The 20,531-nt window shown below is 35.4% G+C and overlaps 3 protein-coding genes across 6 annotated transcripts; 1 reads left to right on the plus strand and 2 right to left on the minus strand.

Annotated features, from left to right (window-relative positions):
* Window positions 1-1,232: 1,232 nt before the first annotated feature.
* Window positions 1,233-8,207, minus strand: prc1b (protein regulator of cytokinesis 1b). 4 transcript variants are annotated; one of them, XR_013785270.1, is made up of 16 exons: window positions 8,087-8,207; window positions 7,477-7,609; window positions 7,268-7,390; window positions 6,238-6,471; window positions 5,957-6,127; window positions 5,730-5,879; window positions 5,422-5,569; window positions 5,205-5,341; window positions 5,039-5,134; window positions 4,332-4,478; window positions 4,026-4,136; window positions 3,621-3,728; window positions 3,323-3,496; window positions 3,035-3,150; window positions 2,587-2,723; window positions 1,240-1,714 (listed from the first exon to the last, which is right to left on the minus strand). XR_013785270.1 is itself a non-coding variant. In XM_079437362.1 (15 exons), the coding sequence occupies exons 1-15, from the start codon at window positions 8,095-8,097 to the stop codon at window positions 1,666-1,668; spliced, it is 1,848 nt and encodes a 615-aa protein (XP_079293488.1). In that variant the 5' UTR covers window positions 8,098-8,195; the 3' UTR covers window positions 1,235-1,665. The 4 variants fall into 4 exon arrangements, 2 of the variants coding, with proteins under 2 accessions (XP_079293489.1, XP_079293488.1); XM_079437362.1 differs by lacking the exon at window positions 2,587-2,723 and having other exon boundaries at window positions 1,235-1,714; window positions 3,098-3,150; window positions 3,323-3,499; window positions 8,087-8,195; XR_013785271.1 differs by having other exon boundaries at window positions 2,587-3,150; window positions 3,323-3,499; window positions 8,087-8,195.
* A 4,655-nt stretch (window positions 8,208-12,862) lies between these two features.
* Window positions 12,863-18,964, minus strand: vps33b (VPS33B late endosome and lysosome associated). The gene is made up of 24 exons (XM_079432571.1): window positions 18,541-18,964; window positions 18,147-18,263; window positions 17,964-18,044; window positions 17,757-17,818; window positions 17,622-17,671; window positions 17,476-17,543; window positions 17,345-17,390; window positions 17,171-17,265; window positions 16,748-16,852; window positions 16,560-16,650; window positions 16,367-16,444; window positions 16,171-16,244; window positions 15,998-16,084; window positions 15,809-15,899; window positions 15,335-15,409; window positions 15,158-15,222; window positions 15,013-15,067; window positions 14,891-14,937; window positions 14,586-14,718; window positions 14,388-14,461; window positions 14,181-14,282; window positions 14,004-14,079; window positions 13,643-13,765; window positions 12,863-13,548 (listed from the first exon to the last, which is right to left on the minus strand). The coding sequence occupies exons 2-24, from the start codon at window positions 18,240-18,242 to the stop codon at window positions 13,469-13,471; spliced, it is 1,854 nt and encodes a 617-aa protein (XP_079288697.1). The 5' UTR covers window positions 18,243-18,263; window positions 18,541-18,964; the 3' UTR covers window positions 12,863-13,468.
* Window positions 18,965-19,032: 68 nt separating this feature from the next.
* On the plus strand, window positions 19,033-20,338 carry hddc3 (HD domain containing 3). The gene is made up of 4 exons (XM_079430765.1): window positions 19,033-19,319; window positions 19,409-19,464; window positions 19,569-19,809; window positions 19,906-20,338. The coding sequence occupies exons 1-4, from the start codon at window positions 19,205-19,207 to the stop codon at window positions 20,034-20,036; spliced, it is 543 nt and encodes a 180-aa protein (XP_079286891.1). The 5' UTR covers window positions 19,033-19,204; the 3' UTR covers window positions 20,037-20,338.
* Window positions 20,339-20,531: the final 193 nt, after the last annotated feature.

Raw genomic sequence — 20,531 nt, forward strand, 5'->3', positions numbered from 1 at the left:
ATTAAATACAACAATACGGGAAGTCGTGGCCTAATGGTTAGAGTCGGACTGGTAATCCAAAGGTTGCGGGTTCGAGTCTCGGGCCGACAGGGATTGTAGGTGGGGGGAGTGAATGTCCAGCGCTCTCTCCACTCTCAATACCACGACTGAGGTGCCCTTGAGCAAGGCACCGAACCCCCAACTGCTCCCCGGGCGCCGCAGCATAAATGGCTGCCCACTGCTCCGGGTGTGTGTTCACGGTGTGTGTGTGTGTTCACTGCTGTGTGTGTGTGTTCACTGCTGTGTGTGCGCACGTTGGATGGGTTAAATGCAGAGCATGAATTCCGAGTATGGGTCACCATACTTGGCCGTATGTCACGTCTTCTTCACAATGCCCACAATGTAATATAACCTACCAACTAAATTGACTTAGCAATACAAAGTTGGGGTTTATATTTGTAAATTTGCATTTATATATCCGATATTACATGAGACTGTTTATAACTGAAATATGTGAAACGAATTAATGTTTTCCAAATAATTGCAGTTTTGTAAACTTTTTTTTTTCAGGTTTTTAACAGCTTTTTTTACTTCTATAAATGCAGCCTACAAAACAACAACAAAAAACAATACAAACTGAATTTGTAATGGTTTTACTGGTTATAATGGAATTTGTATTGGTTTTAATGGAAACTGTAATGGACCCTGTGGGTTTCTACTGGTAATTGGTCGTCTTCTATTTATGGCTTGTTAAAACCACTAGATCCTAATGGAATATGTCCCCATTTTTAATGGTTTTTCTAGTTAAAAGTTGATGGTTTTTGTAATGGTATTTGCAGTGGAAACTATTAGAATTTCTGTGGGTTGCTTAATATCTAGGTGCAGTTTAAGACTTAAAATCTTATTTTTTTTATATTTTTATTAGTAACCATGATTTTTCCAACTGATCAGTTTTCTGCTCAAAAACAAAGATATGTAGAATACAGAAGTCATAGCAAGACTAAAACCTTCTATTATAGTGGCTCCATTATTATTCTCTGTTCTATAAATTAACCCGTTATTTTTATTCATTTATTTCAGTTGCTAAATAATAGCAACAGCTGGATGTGAATTTACATGCTTGAGGAATATAACTGCTTAAATCCATAAATTATACACAAACCTCTTTGGAATAAAACACAAATCATGATTCTAACATCTTAGATATTAGGAACAGTAGAAATAGTTTGACTAAAATAATGACAGGACTCACAGAATGTTCAAAAGTGAACTGTAATAAAGTGAATTGTACAATATAATAAAGAATGCAATGAAGTTTTTATTTTTACATTGTGCAAAACATTCAAAAACAACATGTGATTGACAATATAATGAGAAATAACTAAAACTAAATTTTTTAAAAAAGTCTTAATTTGTTAGGAACAGCTGAGCAGTTGTAACATTCCAATGCACATTCATTTGTTACATTACAAGTACCTATACAGTAGTGCTTGTCCTAGTGTTAAAGTGAACATACATGTAGAATCCCACAAAGAGACATTTAAATATATATTACCTTAATTTACATATAAAATGCATAGCTAAAACTATAAAGAACAAGAACCCATCAGCCATCATCTAAAGATCCCAGTCCTAATAGCACAAAGTGTTGCATGCAGTAGAGTTAAAGCTGAATGATGGTTGAGTTCAGGATTTCAGGTACGTGTTTTGATTTAGATGACTTGGAGAGGTCTCGCTGTAACAAGAAAATCACAGATTCAGAGACATTGTGACATGAAAATATGTACCTGAACACTGACATAAAATGAGGTTATTCATAATATATGCTGGATATATTTACAGCCTAAAAATAATAAAGACAGAGTGACAGATAACGGCAGTCAGGCATTAACTGAGTTGTAAATAAATAGAGATTGGGTAGAAGTGTGGATTAGGAAGAAAAACAGTCCAATTCAAAGAGAGGCCAAGAGGATGTATAAAAGCACAACTAATCAGATCTTACACATGCATCCCAAATGCCTTCAGAGGTCTATGAAAACCTTATTTGTTTGTATAAAATTATATCATATGGAACATGTCCTAGATAAAATATATTAGATATAATTTATTAAGTACAGTATTCAATTAACAATGTACAGTCATCCAAACATTACTGCAAAATAAACCCCTTTAGGGTAATACAGGACCCTGTCATTCTTGACCAACCCATAGGTGGTTATCAATAATTACCATCTGACTGCATATTGTCCCTACATACTTTATAAAAGTGTTTAGTTAAATATATAAAAGGGTTACTTTTATTATACAGTACAACATAAAACAGTGTTAGCAACAGTTTACAGTTAAATAGGCAAAATTTTGGATGTTTGGAAATAAATCTCTAACAAATCTTGATTATATGGATTCAGGCTTGACAACGTTTTTATTAGCATAACATTATGCCAGTATCATCATTTTTTTAAATAGGCATTTATATACTACATGCATTTATAGTTCACTACAAAAAATGAAACTTAGCTGAAAATTCATTCACTCCTATGCCATCCATGATGTAGATTAATTTGTTTCTTCATGGGAACAGATTTGGAGAAATTTAGTATTACATACTTGCCCAGCAATGGATCCTCTGCAGTGAATGGGTGCCATCAGAATGAGAGTCCAAACAGCTGATAATAACATCACAATAATCCACAAGGAATCCACACAAATCCAGTCCATTAATTAACATCTTGTGAAGTGAAAAGCTGCATGTTTGTAAAAAAAAAAACATTAACACAGTTTAACTTTAAACTGTCATGTCTAGCCAAAATGCAAGTCCATATTGCATAATAATGCTTCCTCAAGTCCATCCCCTGTTGTCCTCTCACATCAAAATCCACAGATACGAGACTGTTGTCTCTTGTAAAGAGTGCACATTTCTCTCCTGATTCAGACAAGATTACTTTTTAACTGGAGAAAGCAATATTATGGATAGAGGAGTTTAAAACATCTTAATGATGGATTTATCACAGTTTTTTCAAGAAATTAATTGATGGACTGTAGTCATGTGGATTACTTGTGGTTTATTGTGATGTTTTTATCAGCTGTTTGGACTCTCATTCTGGCGGCACCCATTCACTGCAGAGGATCCACTGGTGAGCAAGTGATGTAATACAATTTTTTTTCCCAAATCTGTTCTGATAAAGAAACAAAGTCATCTACATCTTGGATGGCCTGAGGGCGAGTACATTTTCAGCAAATAGTAATTTTTTGGGCTATTCCTTTAAAACACAATTCAGTTCAAGCTCTTGCTCTCTTTGACCAGACTGTGACTTACTGATGGAGAAGATGAAGACAAGTTTACCTGAAATTCTGAATAGGTGCTTGCGACAGAGTTAATGCTGAAGTTACGCTGTGGACTAGCTGGTACCTTTGTCATCCCAGCCATGCCACCCGTAAGATGACAGATATTTTCCTTATTGCGTTCTAGCAAACCTTGATGAGGAGGTTTGCCATGGCCTGGAGTCTTCACATTACCCTGCTTTGAAAAAAGACGTGTAAGGAAAGGAGTAACACATTAACTTTGTTAATCAGTAAAGAATTGGGCAAATTAGTTCATTAAAAGCTTGAGAACAATGGTGTTGTTATGGCCGTGCACTGACCTTGCTTGCTGAAATCGGAGGACGCGATATAGGAGAATGACAGACAGTACCACCAAAGACCGATCGGATAGTGCTGTTAGAAGTGCCAGTACTGGAGGTAGCGTTTAACTGAGAAAAAGCCAAAGAGTTAATACTGAAACAGCCATGCATTCATTCAAAATGTAAAAACAAATGTGTGCATTAAGGTGTGTTATGTGAATAAAACCAACATGAACCACCACTGTTCACAAGCCAATCAATTTCCAATGGATAAAAACAAGTCTCCTGCCTTGCATGTTTTATATTGCAATACTCTTTTTCACTCAGAAATATGACACATTACATGTAAAAAGGGCTGTGAACAGGGTTTCACATTGACTTTAATTCTGCTGTCTTCATCAGGAAACAAAATCCTCTTGTACTTGCCTTTCGAGCTTTACAAGGTGTTGTGCTGCCCAGAAATCTTCGTTTAGTCGGTGTCCGGATCACAGTGCCATAGACCATGTCCTCCTCTGTCTGCTTGCTCTTCTTTAGTTGCTGCACGACGGTTATTGTATTATTAAAAGGTATCAATATTAAATCTTCATGGTTTCAACTGGTAATTCTCTAGTAATGCATAATTCATAAATACAAACTACTCAGCAAATTTGGGTTAATGTATAAAATCAGAATTCTAATTCACAGCTATGGAGTACAGGTATATTCCTATGCCCATTAAAGTGAAATACATACCCGGTCCTGTTTTTCCCGCTCTTTGTCCATCCGGTACGTCTCCCATTGATCAGTAACAAACTGCATGAACTTCTGACCATTGACCTGGAATTCTCTGTTCTGTCCATGTTCCCACTGTTCAATCTCAGCCTTCAGCTTCTTCTCAAGCTAAATGAGAGAGACTCAATTACTACTGGCTAACCTTCTAACATAATATACTACTGTTCAAAAGTTAGAGGTTGGCAAAGTTTATAAAGTCACCAAGACTGCAGTAATTTGATCAAAAATACAGTCAAACAGTAATATTGTGAGATATTATATTAAATTTAAAAGTAGCTGTTTTTATTTGAATATATTTAATTCCTATTAAATGACCTATTAAATTACAGCTAAATTAAATATAAAGTTGAATTTTCAACAACAATTACTCCAGTCCTCATTGATCCTTCAGAAATCATTCTAATTTGCTGCACAAGAAACATTTCTGTTATAATCAATGTTGAAAACAGTTGTGCTGCTTAATATTTTTGTAGAAGCCATATTCATTTTTTCAGGATTCTTTGTTAAAAGTTCTAAAGAACATAATTTATTTGAATTAGAATTATTTTAAACAATGTAAGGAATCCTTGCTGAATTAACATATGAACTTATTTATTTTAAAAACATCTCACTCCCCCAAAACTTCTGTATGGTAGCGTATATATACACATGTCATTTGTCATAATTACCTTGGGGAGACCTTTGACCAGATCAGCCCGCTGTTTCTCCTCCTTTAGAAGGTTTCCCCCTCTGTTGGTGAATCTGGATGGATCTTTGGCTTTTTCCTACCACAAAACGTACAGTGTTATGTGATGCAAAAATATATGATAAATATTTTCAGTCAGTTCAACTTACTTCAAGCTCTAAGAAAAGTCTCCAGCCTTCCTCCCATTTGTGAACACCTTCAAAAAGATCTTTATGATCCTCATAATACTGTTTAAGCCGCACTATTTCTGCATCATGCAAGCTCAGGAGTTCCTCACTGAAATCATCTGAGAGAAGAAAAAACCTTTACACCTTTATTTCATTACAAGACATTCAACAGTGTAAATTCAGAAAAATGACAACTCACCATCATAATAGGGCACAAAAGCTTTCCGTTGGTCAGTGCTATAAAAGCACTTATCCCAGAAGACCGCAATCTCGTTCCGAATGGCCTCAGTAACATTCTGCATATTTTTAAGCTTCAGTTCCTCAAGACGTTTGACCTCAGCTTGTAACTGACAGCAGAGGACATAACAATTGAATCATCTGTGTTCAATACAATGATTGGACATTTGGAAGCATTAATTCATGCAACGATGTATAATTGAGGTAAGGGCAGAAAAACAGGTTTAAAATATTTTTTTCACAGAAGCAAATTGTCAAAAGGTTACTAACAGCTTCCATATTTCTTTTCTTTGACAAGGTCATGTATTCAGAAATTGCATCACGCTCTTCCTGTGGAATCTGCAACCTTTCCCATAGTTCATGGATCTTCTCCCGATAAGAGCCACAGACACGTTCATTCTCTGCCTTTCTGCTCTCCAACTGAAATGATAAATACTGTATTATACAACTACTGCTTAACAATGTTTATAGTATATCAGATTCAGCTTATGTTGTACCTGGTGAAGGAGGACCTTGAGTGAATCAATGTTTTCTGTAGACAAGCAAAAACTCTCTTCATCTTCACATACGACATCCTTTTCAAAACTAGTCTCAGGCAACTGATCCAGATCGTCCATGCAAAGTATTATTTTCTTCTTCAATGTGACAAATTCCTTATGTCTGCGTTCCTTTAAATATGTATATAAAACACTGTTTATCAAACTGAACACAATGCTTTAATAAATGACTGGAACGTTTATAAGAGTGTAGTATTTAAAACAAAGATGTATTATCATACTTTCTCAGCAGTTAGAGAGGAGATGTGTTGACGGAATTTCTCCAGCTGTTCCAGGGACGGAACAGAATCAGCAGAGATAGAAAACAGCTGGAAGCAGAGGAGGTCACAGAGATCCTGATCCTGCTCAGTTAATGCTTTGAGCACTTGCATTCTCTGATTTTTCTCCTTTAACATCACTTCAAGATGTATCCGGAGGTCTTTTTCCTGCTGTAGCATAGTGCTACTTCTGTCCTCCTAAAATGATTTTGAAACAGAACCACAAAAAATGATGTTTCTTACATTCTGGAGGGACCCCATGCAATCAAAAATGGAGTTATTTGGCTTTTAGTTTTAGCTATGAAGCCATTGTTATATTGTGAAATAATCTATCATTTAAAAGTACTTCTTTCTATTTAAATTTTGAAATGTAATTTATTCCTGTGATGACAAATCTGAATCTTCAACAACCATTACTCCAGTCTTCAGTGTCACATGATCCTTCAGAAATCATTCTTATATGTGACCCTGGACCACAAAACCAGTCTTAAGTCGCTGGGGTATATTTGTAGCAATAGCCAAAAATACATTGTATGGGTCAAAATTAAAAAAAAAAAAAAATTTAAGCCAAAAATCATTAGGATATGAAGTAAAGATCATGTTCCATGAAGATATTTGTAAATTTCTTACTGTAAATATATCAAAACTTAATTTTTGATTAGTAATATGCATTGCTAAGAACTTCATTTGGACAACTTTAAAGGCGATTTTCTCAATATTTTGATTTTTTTGCACCCTCAGATTTTAGATTTTCAAATAGTTATATCGATCTCCTAACAAACCATACATCAATGGAAAGCTTATTTATTCAGCTTTCAGGTGATCTATAAATCTCAATTTCGAAAAATTGACACTTAAGACTGGTTTTGTGGTCACATATGCTGATTTGGTGCTCAAGAAACATTTCTGTTTTTATCCATGTTGAAAAAAGTTGTGCTGCTTTAACATTTTGTGGAGTTATCTAAAGTTTGTTGCATCCAGTGTAAATACTTACCTGAAATGGGGGAAGCTGCAGTTCCAAACACAATTTACTCATCTCATTTTGACATTTCTCAATACTGGTCGTCAGACGTTTCCGCAGACTCTCTTCCTCGGCAATCATCATGTCCAGAAGACCCTAAAGTACATGTTTTGTTAGTTTATCACTGAAAACACACTTTCTTAGGATTCATCAGATGTTGCTCAAGTACACTCAACGCTCACTTTGACATGATTCTTAACCACATTTGTCCTTTCTAATCGCTGATCCTCAGGGATGCCAATTTCCTCCCAGATGTCCTTTAGATGGCAGAGAGCTTTATTCAGACATGCCACCGATTCTGCAGCAATCACCTCACTAAAATTATTGAGAGAAAGTATAGAAAACACATTGTCGATAAACATCTAACGTGATTACGTTCATTAATAACATTAACAGAAGTTACTACATTATTATCTACTGCACATTCGGGTGTTTAGAAATGCGAAGAAACGTTTTCATATATTCATTCATTGAATGCACAACTGAGCAAAGCACCGTTATATAAAATGTTTGCTATGACATTATAACTTACAACCCACTCACTCATACAAGCTGGAGTTTAATGAGCTGAAAACACTTGCTATCTGTCAATAGCAGTAAGTTAACTCAGTATCTCAGACATGTAATGATCGCAGGTGTGGATTAAAATGCAATGCTAATGTTATCAAATTCAAAACAAGCTAAGTTAACGTTACAACAATTTTGATCAAATAACACACCTGCTTAAATCTCTGTCTCCGCATTCGTGGATAAACACACCCAAAATTATGACATATCAGCAAACATACTCACCTCTTCCTCATCCTCGCCCCAAGACAAGGCTCTTCGCTGTTTATTTGTGTTTTATAAAGGAATATTTCACTGCACAGTCTTCGCACTCCGATCGTGCGCGTAACCGTTTCTGTCTGATTCAAAACATGCGTCAAAACAGCGCCGCTCCTCTGATTGGCTGGTTGAAGTTTTCCTGCGCATGCGTGGGGATGTCAAACAGACTTGACCTCAGAAACATTTTTAAACGACCACTCCTGATTTTTTTTCCAGGAGTAATATACCATGCAGTGGCGGCTGGTGAAAAATATTTTAGGTGGGGCTGTTTGTGCGGGGGGGTCTGGGGGAAAAATTTTAATTTCATAGATGTGATTTCCTGCATTCTGGTGCATTTTAGGCCACCCATGTCCCTTGCTTATACCAATAAAATAACTCAAACCAGTCAATACCAATGGTCTAAAAAGACAATATTATTTGAACTGCCATGTAGAAATCACAGTTTCACAGGTAATGATAATGATAATGAACAAGTTGCATGTTTATTATGTCCAGATAGAAAAAGTGCAAACGCATAACGATAAATTATTATAGGAAATACAACAATCTAGTTCTTTAATCAATCCCCAGCTGTAGACTACATATCTTTAAAGTTCACTGTAGACAAATTGGATAATGGATAACAGTCTGTGTTGATACTAGAGAAAGAGAGAAGGCTCTCAAAGAAAGGGTGGGACAACATTCTTGAAGAACACCAAGTATGAGAAGAAAAATTATTTTAACATTTTAGCTAGTATGAAACACAGTAATCCAGCTCAGAACTTCGAAACAAAACAAAGCAAAGCAAACATACAGTTACATTCCTATTGAGATCACTATTTTAATGGCAAATGTGTGTGAAACGTGGTGTGTGACTGTGAGTGAGAGAGAGAGACTGAGTGAGTGAGAGAATGACAGCATAAAAATGAATACGCTATATTCACTCAAAATTGTGGCAACAGATTACAAGCAATATTATTAAATACATTTAACAAATTAGAATTGAGTAATAATTAATCTAATTAATTCCTTAAAAGTTAACCATTTAAAATCAGTACAATTTACAAAAAATGTTTTTAAACAAAAATATCTGAATTAAGAATTCTTTCTTTTTTTTATTTACATTAATGCTACTCGACGTCGCCGGCGCTGCCATACTGCACTCGCACTCTGTCCCGCGCAGCAGGTGCACTGCTCTAATCTTGGTACTAGGGGCGATATTTTCAGCGCCCCCAAACCATAAAATTCGACGACGATGATTGGCAAAATATAAACTTTTTTGCATAGCAACAGGGGAACCATTGGCTTAAATTCCAGCACTGTAGGGCTGAGCGAACTGGCGCCCTTGTCTTTATTACATGCGCGAAAATAAATGATCCGAGAGAAAAAAAAAAGTTTGAGAGAAAAAGTTATCACACTGATAGCAAAAAAGCATTTCATGAGAGAAAAAAAAATATTTGAGAGAAAAAGTTTTCATACCAATAGCAAAAAATAATAATATTTGAGACTAAAAAAAGTTTTGAGAGAAAGTATTTTCTCATAGAACATAAAAAAATATACATTTGAATTTTTTTTCATTATTTCTGAGAAATAAAATCTCTCTCAAAATACTTTGAAAAAAACTCTCAAATATATATTTTTTGCTATCAGTGTGAAATCATTTTCTCTAAAAAAAAAAGTGTTTTTCTCAAAACGCTTTTCTTTGCTCTCGATGCAATTTCTTGCTCTCGTGTCAGATTTTGCTTTCACTGTGAGAATTGTGTCATGGGCGGGGCCACGTTCCTATTGGCCAGTCGGGTGAGCATCGTCTTGTCTTGGGAGTCGAACTGAATCATTACACCATTGCTCGGTTCACCTGCATGATACCGCCTCTGCCTTATGGCTAGTTTAGTGGAGCACGGACACTCCAATGTTTGAGTAAGATGATGACACACAGCTGGCTTAGCAAGTTCAGCATCACTGAAGATTAAACATTAAAAAATAGCACTCATATTCAGGAATGAATGTGTATTATATTATTTGCTTGCTAATCGCTAGTAAAGCTAACCAGCCATCATGCTAGGTAAACTTCCAAACTCACCTGGTTTATACACTATTTTTAAATCAAATGCCAAATGAATGTTTTGATTTAGATAGTTTCACTGTAAGTGAAGTTTTCACTAGCTTCGTAACGTTAGTTCACTGACAACCGGGGCACTTTCCCCTTCATTATCACAGACGTATCGCCTGCGATAATTAAGGCCAGGCGGTATCATGCAGGTGAACCGAGCAATGGTGTAATGATTCAGTTCGACTCCCAAGACAAGACGATGCTCACCCGACTGGCCAATAGGAACGTGGCCCCGCCCATGACACAATTCTCACAGTGAAAGCAAAATCTGACACGAGAGCAAGAAATTGCATCGAGAGCAAAGAAAAGCGTTTTGAGAAAAACACTTTTTTTTTAGAGAAAATGATTTCACACTGATAGCAAAAAATATATATTTGAGAGTTTTTTTCAAAGTATTTTGAGAGAGATTTTATTTCTCAGAAATAATGAAAAAAAATTCAAATGTATATTTTTTTTATTTTCTATGAGAAAATACTTTCTCTCAAAACTTTTTTTAGTCTCAAATATTATTATTTTTTGCTATTGGTATGAAAACCTTTTCTCTCAAATATTTTTTTTTCTCTCATTAAATGCTTTTTTGATATCAGTGTGATAACTTTTTCTCTCAAACTTTTTTTTTTCTCTCGGATCATTTATTTTCGCGCATGTAATAAAGACACAATTCTCTCTCCAATATATGAAGACAGCCTATTGGCTACTACTACACCAACATGAAGTGAATGCAAATATCATTCTGGAGAGTTCTAAACACATTCTAAAGTAAAACCATTAATAGCATGTCATTAACACAGATCATTTTTCAAAATGAGAGATTATTAAAAACTTCTTATTATTAAATAAAAAAATAAATAAAAATCAAAAACTGGCAGGGAGGTCGGCGCCCCAGCGCCCTCTATGGGCGAGCCGCTGCTGATACCATGCTAATGTATAGCAACAAATAAATAATTGTGCAGCAATAACAATGGTCTATTTTACCATTTATTTATTAAGAAATGTATTTTGTATCTGTTTATTGCACTATTTATGTTTAATGTCTATATTATTTTGCATATTTTTCTGTTAGCTTTTTCCATACCGACATTTGTGTTTAAAACTAGCTGCTTTTCATGCTAGGTTGAATTTATGTTAGATAATAGATAATATTAAACATATCTAATAGGTCTCATAACAAAGTGTACATGTGAGACCCTGTACCACAAAACCAGTTAGGATTTGTTAGGAGGACAAGACAATATTTGTCTGAGATACAACTATATGAAAATAATAATAAATAAAAAAAATAAATAAGAAAATTGACTTTAAAGTGGTCAAAATGAAGTTTTTAGCAATGCATGACTAATCAAAAAATAGGTTCTGATATAATTACTGTGGGAAATTTACAAAATATCTTCATGGAACATGAGCTTTACTTAATCTCTTAATAATTTTTGGTATAAAAGAAAAATCAATCATTTTTACCCATACAATGTATTGTTGGCTATTGCTACAAATATACCAGTGCGACTTAAGACTGGTTTTGAGGTACAGGGTCACATATTTGTGTGCGTATTGTATGCGGGTCATTCTTCAATTGCGGTGGCAAGTGGTGTCCCTCTCCTTTACAACAGTTGAAATAAACTTTAAATACCAATCAATTATAAAATGTTTGCATGTTTGTATTCTGTAGGGTAAACACAATTTGTGCACCATTAATAGTTACATTTTTGTTTTAAAATACATATTTGAGTCATTTGTAACAAAATATGCATGTTCCCGCCATACCTTAGAGTGGTATCATGGAATGCAATTGCAACAATATAACATTTTTAACACAAATAAAGGGTTATAATGTGAATATAGATTTTAACATGTACAATTTTATTAAGCTGTTTAAAAAAAAAATACATATTTTGTTATAAGAAAAAAGTTGTGTCCCCCAAATTTATGTCTGTGGTGTTACCACAATGGATTTTGCCCCTTTATGAAAAGGGGGAAATCTATTTGGACTACTTCCTGTGTGTAAAGGTCACTGCAGGTGCTGGTTGATCTGAGGGGTGCATCTTTCTTATAAATTTTCTTAAGTTTAGCTAAATTTCTGACAATTTCATGTGCCGCACTTTATTAGTGTCTGTGGTATTATGCTGATAATTTGCAGATTTGACATATTTTTATCAAAATTTTGATAAATACATACTTATTAATATTTCCAAAATGTCCCCTGATCTTGAAATCATCATGATGGCAGCCTCCATTTTAGAAAAGTCTGGATTTAGGCCGATTTGTCTGTGGTGTTACTGTCTTTTCTGGTAACACCACAGAGCCTATAGTAACTTGCCATATAAAGTCTGTGGTGTTAGTACTTCAAAATGACATAGACATAAGTGGCTGTGTCACCAGTGTTTGATTGAAATTATTTAAAAATCAAAATGTTCTTAAGCTTTCATTTGAATGAATATAGCATACTAAACTAATTTTAAATGCATAGCAATATAATTTTTTTAGAAAAAAACAAACAATTTTACCAATTCTGCCTCTCATTTGCCACCCCAATTGAAGAATGAACAATGCCATGCAGCATTGTTGTTCATTTAAAAAATTAACTAATTTCACTTGAACATATAAACTAGACCACTGGGCCATTTCACTGTGTTTCACTCAATTGACTGGAGCTTAAAGACAGCTGACACCACTAACTGTTTTATTGATCAGTCTTGAATCAGTTATTACATGCATGGCAAACTCAGAAGAAAGTGTATAAAACATTTTTACAAAGTGCAGTTTTGTATCCCAATTCTTCATTCATAAATTCAGATGACACCTGCGTAGACAATTAAAAAGACAGTTCACCTGAAAATTACAATCCTCTCCTAACATACTCACCCTCATGTCGTTCCTGACATGCATGACTTTCTTTCTTCTTTGAAAAATAAAATAAAATATTTTGAGAAACATTTCAGTGTTTCATCCCCCATACAATAAATGGTCAATGGTCACCTAAACTGTTGGGTTACAAACATTCTTCAAAATATCTTTTTTTAGGTTCTGCAAAAGAAAGACAGTCAAGCAGGTTTGAAACACACGAGGGTGGGTAAATGATGGTAGAATTTTCCTTTTTGGGTCAACTATCCCTTTAAGAATAATCACATCTTTTTGACATCCCCACTCACAGTACATTTGTTTTGGGATGATACAGATTTCAGGGATAATTATGGCATATTCTGTCTTTTTTCCCTCTCCTGGAATTGATCATAAAGTGTCCTCTCGTGGAATGTTCCTCAGACTCAAGCATTGTTATCCAGTAATGCTTCCAGAAGCCGTGCACTGTTTGTGATGGCTGTAGTGACCACTATGAATCTGCAACCTTTCAAATGGACAATTTTATATGAACCATATATTGCATTTGTTTTACGTAATAAGTATCAATAAAAACACAAACACATTGTAGAATATTTTACCTCTTTCCTTGCCAAGGAACCGGAGTGCAGAGATCTCAGAGTAGGTGCAGCCACCAAGAAACATCACTAGAACAATCCTTTGAGAATCAGTTTTGTTCCTGGCATCTGAACTACTACTGCCACCTGAAACAAAAACAGGACAAAAGAGGGGAAAATGTAGGCTTGACAGCAAAAAAAAAATAAAAAAAATATTATTATTAATAATAATAATGATGATAATAATTTTCTAAGCATAAGAAAACTGACAAAAATGTTTGTTACAAATTCTAAATACTTATGAATATATTCTGAAATACTACACCATCATATTATGTTACTCAGCTTACAAACAGCTTTATACAAACATATTCTTTGTTCAAACCTGTTACAGCAAATTCCTGTCCATTCAGCATGCGAGTAACCTCCTCCAGACCTGTCCAACCATCTCTCTCCAACACCTGCGGACAGCACAGGCCAGAAGCAAATCCTTTAAAATATTGTTTAGCAAGAACGAGAAAAAATAAATGCTACGTAGCCAAAGCCTTCTTTGAAAGCTAACCTGCTCGATCAGTTTGCAGCTCAGAGGAATATAAGCACCACTGAAAACATATGCCATGTCTCGCGGAACACGAAGATCATATTCCTCACCAGACTTTGGTACCTGTATGTGTAGATTAGATGATCATGAAGTAAATATCATCATTTTAAACAATATCTATTTTTTTTTTCTTTTTTTTAATATATATATGCATATATGTTAGCTAACCAGAGTTAGTCTTTTACTTAGAGCTCGAAAATTGCTCTTCTTAGCCAGTGAGGAAAAGGCATCTGTCAGCTTCCCTGAATGGAAACATAGGAAACTCCCCAGTGCATGTATATGTATATTGTATTCAATGTAATAAATATGAAAGTGTGAGAGGAAGAGAGAGAGAGAATGAGAGATTGCACTTGTCCACATTCTCACCTACAGTCTTGTCAGTGACAAGTTTGCCCACTTTACTCTCCATGGCTGTCAGTGTTTCTCCAGCTTGCTGTTCTTCCAGCAAACCAAGCTGCTTCAGGTTTGCAAACGTCAGCAGGTGCTCTATACCATAACTCTGAACAAGAGCCAACATATGGTATCACAGAGGACATAATCTCAAAAAACATTTCAGTAATTTAAGACCATCCAATTAAACACTCATTTTAAAGGCATTCTTATAAAATAAACTGGCTTAATGAAACTTAAATGAGTAGTTCATAAATGTAAACTTTCAGATCATAACATACCTGAAGGTACTGAGCTTTAAGAGATTTATAGTCTTTGGACAAAAGACCTGTGGGAGAATTAAATGCATTATTGAACAGATGTTCAGAAAATAAACATCTTAAGACATGGAATCTAGACTCACCATTTTCTGTGATGGACAACAGGCAAAGGAGTCTAAGACTGTCAATCATTGACACCTGATGGACAGAGTTTCCTTAAGCATTATAATTATCGTAGCATTATCATACCAGTGTCTTATAACAATAACAGTGTTTGTTTTTTCATACCTGTCTGTTGATATGTTCTTCAATGTTGGTGATACATTCACGGATCTCAAAGCCTTCAAGTAATGCTAATATATGTGAAAGAGGGGAGAAAATATAGAAATGGGTGAGATTACAGTGTCGAGTTGTAGAACTCATATTTCAGATTTGCACGATCTCATACTTATCAAGACATCTTACAATGTTCAGTCTTCAACAACTCCTGGAAATCTTGCTTGGTTTTCTTCTTCATCATGGATTCACTTGCACCGATATCTAGTGGAAGAACAAATCATGTTCTTTTATTTATTATTAAGAAACTGTTTTCATTATTTGAAGGATGTTTCTTACACTCACCAATTCTGTATTTATTCAAAAGTACAGTAAAAACAGTAATATTAAAAAATATTATTACTATTTAAAATAAAATTTGATAATTTTTGTCAAAGCTGAATTTTCAGCAACTAGTATTCCGGTCTTCGGTGTCACTTGATCCTTCAGAAATCAAAATATGCTCAAAAATCAATACCATGATTGTCAGGATGTTTGATAAATTGAAAATACAAAGTAACAGCATTTTTTAAAATAGAACAATGCACATGTTATTGCTGTCACTTTTGATTAATTGTCCTTGCTGACCCCAAACTTTTAAACCGTAGTGTATACACAACTTACGAAGACTGAGAAGACGATGTTCCTGTTTCAGTCCTTTCAGTTCATCTGCAACAAATGCCTTCATCTGCTGGATGTCCATCCCACGCCGTTTCTGTTACCAAATCACATACTTTTGATTGCTGTCACAGAGAATATGCTAAAATGTATCCTAACGTGCTATGAAACATGCCATCTGTAGCAAGAACTTACATCATATGCTGTTTGAAGATTTTTGGCCTTCTGACTTAAAAAGCCAAACACATTGGAGAAATGCTCGTTCCTTATTTCACTATACACCTGATGAATTAAACAAGCAGCAGGGTCATTTTTAAAATAGTAGTTACTAACCACTGTCAATGTAATAAAGTCTAAGTAACTCTTACTTTGTCTTGAGAGTTAAGCATCACTTTGATGCTCTTGTCAGAGGAAGTGACATCAGGTCCAAATTCCACACTGCCTAGAAGCAACATCAAAATGACATAAAAAGGATGAACTTGAACATTAACCCGTTCTATAGATAGACATAAACATGATTTAAAAAATGACGACACAAAGATCCTGTAATACAAAATTGCTTACCACATTTTATTCTGAAAATATCATCTACCAATCCCTCATAAACAACTTGAGAGCAGAGTGGAGTAACAAAGTCCACATCTAAAATATTAGAATACAAATTTTGCAAGCTGTTATTACAACAGAAAAAGACCGTTTTCCGAAAACTGTAAGAGTGCATCTCAATGTAAATGTATTTTCTTTTGAAATAACTGACCTCTGTCAATAAGAAATACTTTTGCAAATTCAGGTTGTCTTGTCCTCTGTTCCCCGTCCTCCATTAGCTCCCTCCAGGATTCATACACCATCTACATACACAGACAAATGACATTAAAGACTGCCTTGATTCTCACCCACCAAAATCTGTAAATCGATGATGGAAAGGTTTTTGTTACAAATCCTCACCTTGGCACATCTACCAATCCCATACACCTTTGTGAAGGAACCATAGACAGACTGTAAAAGATGTAGTGCACTTCCTGCAGTGGTCACCCAGCGCTGGTCTCCCTCCTGATGGATCATATAACATATTCTTTTCAACTTTCTATTCACACTGAAAAATAATATCATAGTTTTCAGAAAAATATTTAACATTAAAATAAGATTAAATGTTTTTCAACATCAAATTCACCATATTTTAATGCTTTCCTAAGAATCATATGACACTGAAGTGTACTTATCAATAACATTCCTTCTTGATAACAAGAATACATACTAAAAATAGCTCTCAAAATAGGTAAAAACAAAATCTCACTGAAACTAATCAAACATACCAAATTGAAAGCTTTTTTCAGCACTAAAGATCTGTAGCATCCAAATCAGCATTACCAGAAAGTTATCTCTGAAGAATTCAGGCAGCTCTAAACTGAGGATGTCGTCATCCAGAGGAAGAATGTAGAAATTCCACTCATCGGTTGTAACATCTAAGAAAAAACGTCATAGTTAATGTCTGCATTAGGAGGCGTAGGACCAAAGATTGAAACATTAACACACTTAACCTACCTCCATAGACTCCCTGCTCTTCCAAAACCGTCTCACATGCATAAAACTGTTAAGAATGCCACAACATCAAAAATCACACAACAAAATAAAAATGCTGCATATTTTAACATCATTTCCAGACCACTAGTTACCTTTTGGGGGGTAAATATGATCTTATATCTTCTGAATCTTCCAGCCACTTTGTCTGAATTAACCAAATCTGTAAACATTATTAAGACAAACTATTAAACTATACTTCCTCCTAGGTTATAAGTCACTACGTAACAGCAAACCATACCTGAAATCCATTTCACAGTTTGAATTCGAGGACGTATCAGGAAGCACAGCCTGCAAAAAGAGAGAATATGTTGCCTACATATTACAGAGGAATTACAGTTTTTTGTTTTTTATAAAAACTTACTAGTTTACTTACTGGTCTGAACTGCTGACAATTGGCTTGAGCTCAACTTTGTAAAGTTTGTCGACTTCATGTTGCTTAAGGTGAAATCAGGTGTAGAATCATTAGTGTGTGAATACATATTTGTATATTACTAATATTTCAAGAAGATCTAAAATGCTAGTCATTTAGAAAGACAGCTTGCCAATACTTTCTCCTAAAATGTATTACATGACTTCATACCTTCAGGATTGTGACATTTGCTATTCGATCAAGAGGGCTCATCAAATCTGCATCAATAAATAAATCCTTCTTCCCTGGCAACTGCAAAACATGCATGTGGACATTTACAATACAAATTCAAAATGCAAAGTCCTTTTCTGAAGAAACAGGAGAATTTAAAGAAACAGTGGGAGGTCATGTCACCTGTTCCAGCAGGAAGATGAGCTGGTCTCTGGCCAGTCTTTTGAGCAGGGAGAAATCAGGCAGCCCAGGAGCATCTCTCCTCTCTGTGTGTGCCATCTGGAGAGATCCTACCACTACCTGTAAAACATTTATCTGTAACATTACTGTTACTCAGATCTGTGGAAGCTGCATGTGCAGAATGACAAGTATCACTCGATTACTGCAGCTTCTGTCTGAATATCGCTCGTCATTGAAGCTGGTTTTCCTTCAGCAGCTCTAACTGCATTTAATTTTCACAGTTTATCAACATATCGTAACGTCCGAATCCCAAGTTAGCTACAAAAATTACATAAATGTAGTTATTGGAATTCATTTAATCAGCATGTATACAAAAAGCAGTGAATTCATATCATACCTCGTCCACCTTTTTCCGGAAGTGGTTTCGCTATGTATCTGACAGTCCGATTCGTTTCAGCAATTCGGTTCTTTTGAACAGCAAAACCAATTCAGTGATTCTTTTGCGTTTTCCGTGGTTTTTGGTGCCAATGTGGCATTAAATGTTCTCAAAACTAGGCACATACCGCTATTTACTACGTTTTTCGATTAATGCACGTGTTTATTGTAATTCAATACAATCGCTTCAGTTTGTTGCAGCCGTAATTCATCACGAAAATCAAGTCATTTGCAACAATAAACATACTAATTCCTTACTTTTTGCACGCTCTTACAGAAGTATATTTCATAGTTTCATATGTGTAACCGGTGTAGTCTGCGTTGTGTTTTTGTTGATAAAAAGGTATAATAACGTACTGTTGTGAGTGCATTTCAACCCGTGAACTGATTCATTGAAAAGATCCGACTCAAAAGAACAAGTCTTTCAGGAATCGAATATCGCTACGCTTGTTTCACCACGGACATCTTAGACTTACACACAAACAACATAGATATAATGCAACGTTGCCCTTATTTTTAATATATGATATTGACTCGCATGTTCTTGGTTATATATATGAACAAATCAGTCCGAACTATTTATAAAAGCATAATCAAACTGTAGATCATCATCTACTAAAGTAGCTATGAGCTCTTCGTCGACTGCAGTGCTGCTGGAAACAATCAACTTCGCCGCAGAGAAACATCGAAATCAGCGCCGTAAAGATCCCGGTGCCACACCATACATCAATCACCCCATAGGTACTGTACCAGAGCACTTCACTACAAACACCAGTCATATATCATCCGACAGACTCCAGAAAATGCTGCTGCTTTTCTTGTCTTTGCAGGGGTGGCAAGGATTTTAAGTCATGAGGGTGGAATCACAGATCTTGAAGTTTTACAGGTGAGTCAGAGATATCATATTAATGAAAAAATAACCAGTTTTATTTGATGAGCCGTGCACTGATTTATTACAGAGGAATTGAAGTGTATGCTCTTGTGATGCAGGCTGCATTGCTTCATGACACAGTAGAGGACACGGACACAACCATTGATGAGCTGGAGTCTATGTTTGGACCGACAGTGGCGAGAATCGTCCAGGAGGTTACAGATGACAAGTCCTTACCAAAAGAGGAGAGAAAACGGCTGCAAGTGGAGCACGCACCGCACCGCAGCCACCAGGCCAAGCTAGTGAAACTAGCTGACAAGTTGTATAATTTGCGGGACCTCAATCGTTGCACTCCCACAGGTGAGACCTTAAAACTGCTGCTCCAGAGATCAATACATGTCCAGTCTGTAATTATACTGCTTGTGTAAGACTGCTGACTTGTGTCTATGTTGACAGGTTGGACAGCAGAAAGGGTTCAAGAGTACTTTGTGTGGGCATCTCGGGTGGTAAAAGGGGTCCGTGGCACCAACGCAGCTCTCGAGGAGAAACTGCAGCAGCTTTTTTTGGAGAGAGGAGTGGCGTTATGATGGCGTCACAAGCCATGATCATCATGGGATGTTCTTTACACCAAAGGGACAGTTCAGCCCTCCCTGAAGTCGTTCCAAACCTGTTTTGACTTTCTTTCCTCTGTGGAGCACAAGAGGAAGATTTCCTTTTGTGTTGCGCTTAATAAAGTCACACAGAACAACATCAGGACGGGTGAATGATGACTGAATTAAAATTGAGTCCGCTTTAGTATAAAGATTTTTTTAATTAAATATGTTTTAATAATACGAATGTAAGTGTATAATACTTGCACAGATATGACATTAAAGTTTTGTTAAATGTGAATGTTTTTGTGTATTAATATTATTTATTATTATTAATATTAATTTACTTATTATTATTAATATAAAATGGATTAATATGAATTGTTAAATATAAAAGATAATGCTTTATTACCAAGATGTATCATGTTGTAACCATAGTTTAGTTAACAGTAAAACTGTAAGAGATTATAAGTCTTGGTACTGTAACTGTGT

This window comes from Barbus barbus (assembly GCF_936440315.1).
Source record: "Barbus barbus genome assembly, chromosome: 2".
Taxonomy (NCBI): Eukaryota; Metazoa; Chordata; class Actinopteri; order Cypriniformes; family Cyprinidae; genus Barbus; species Barbus barbus.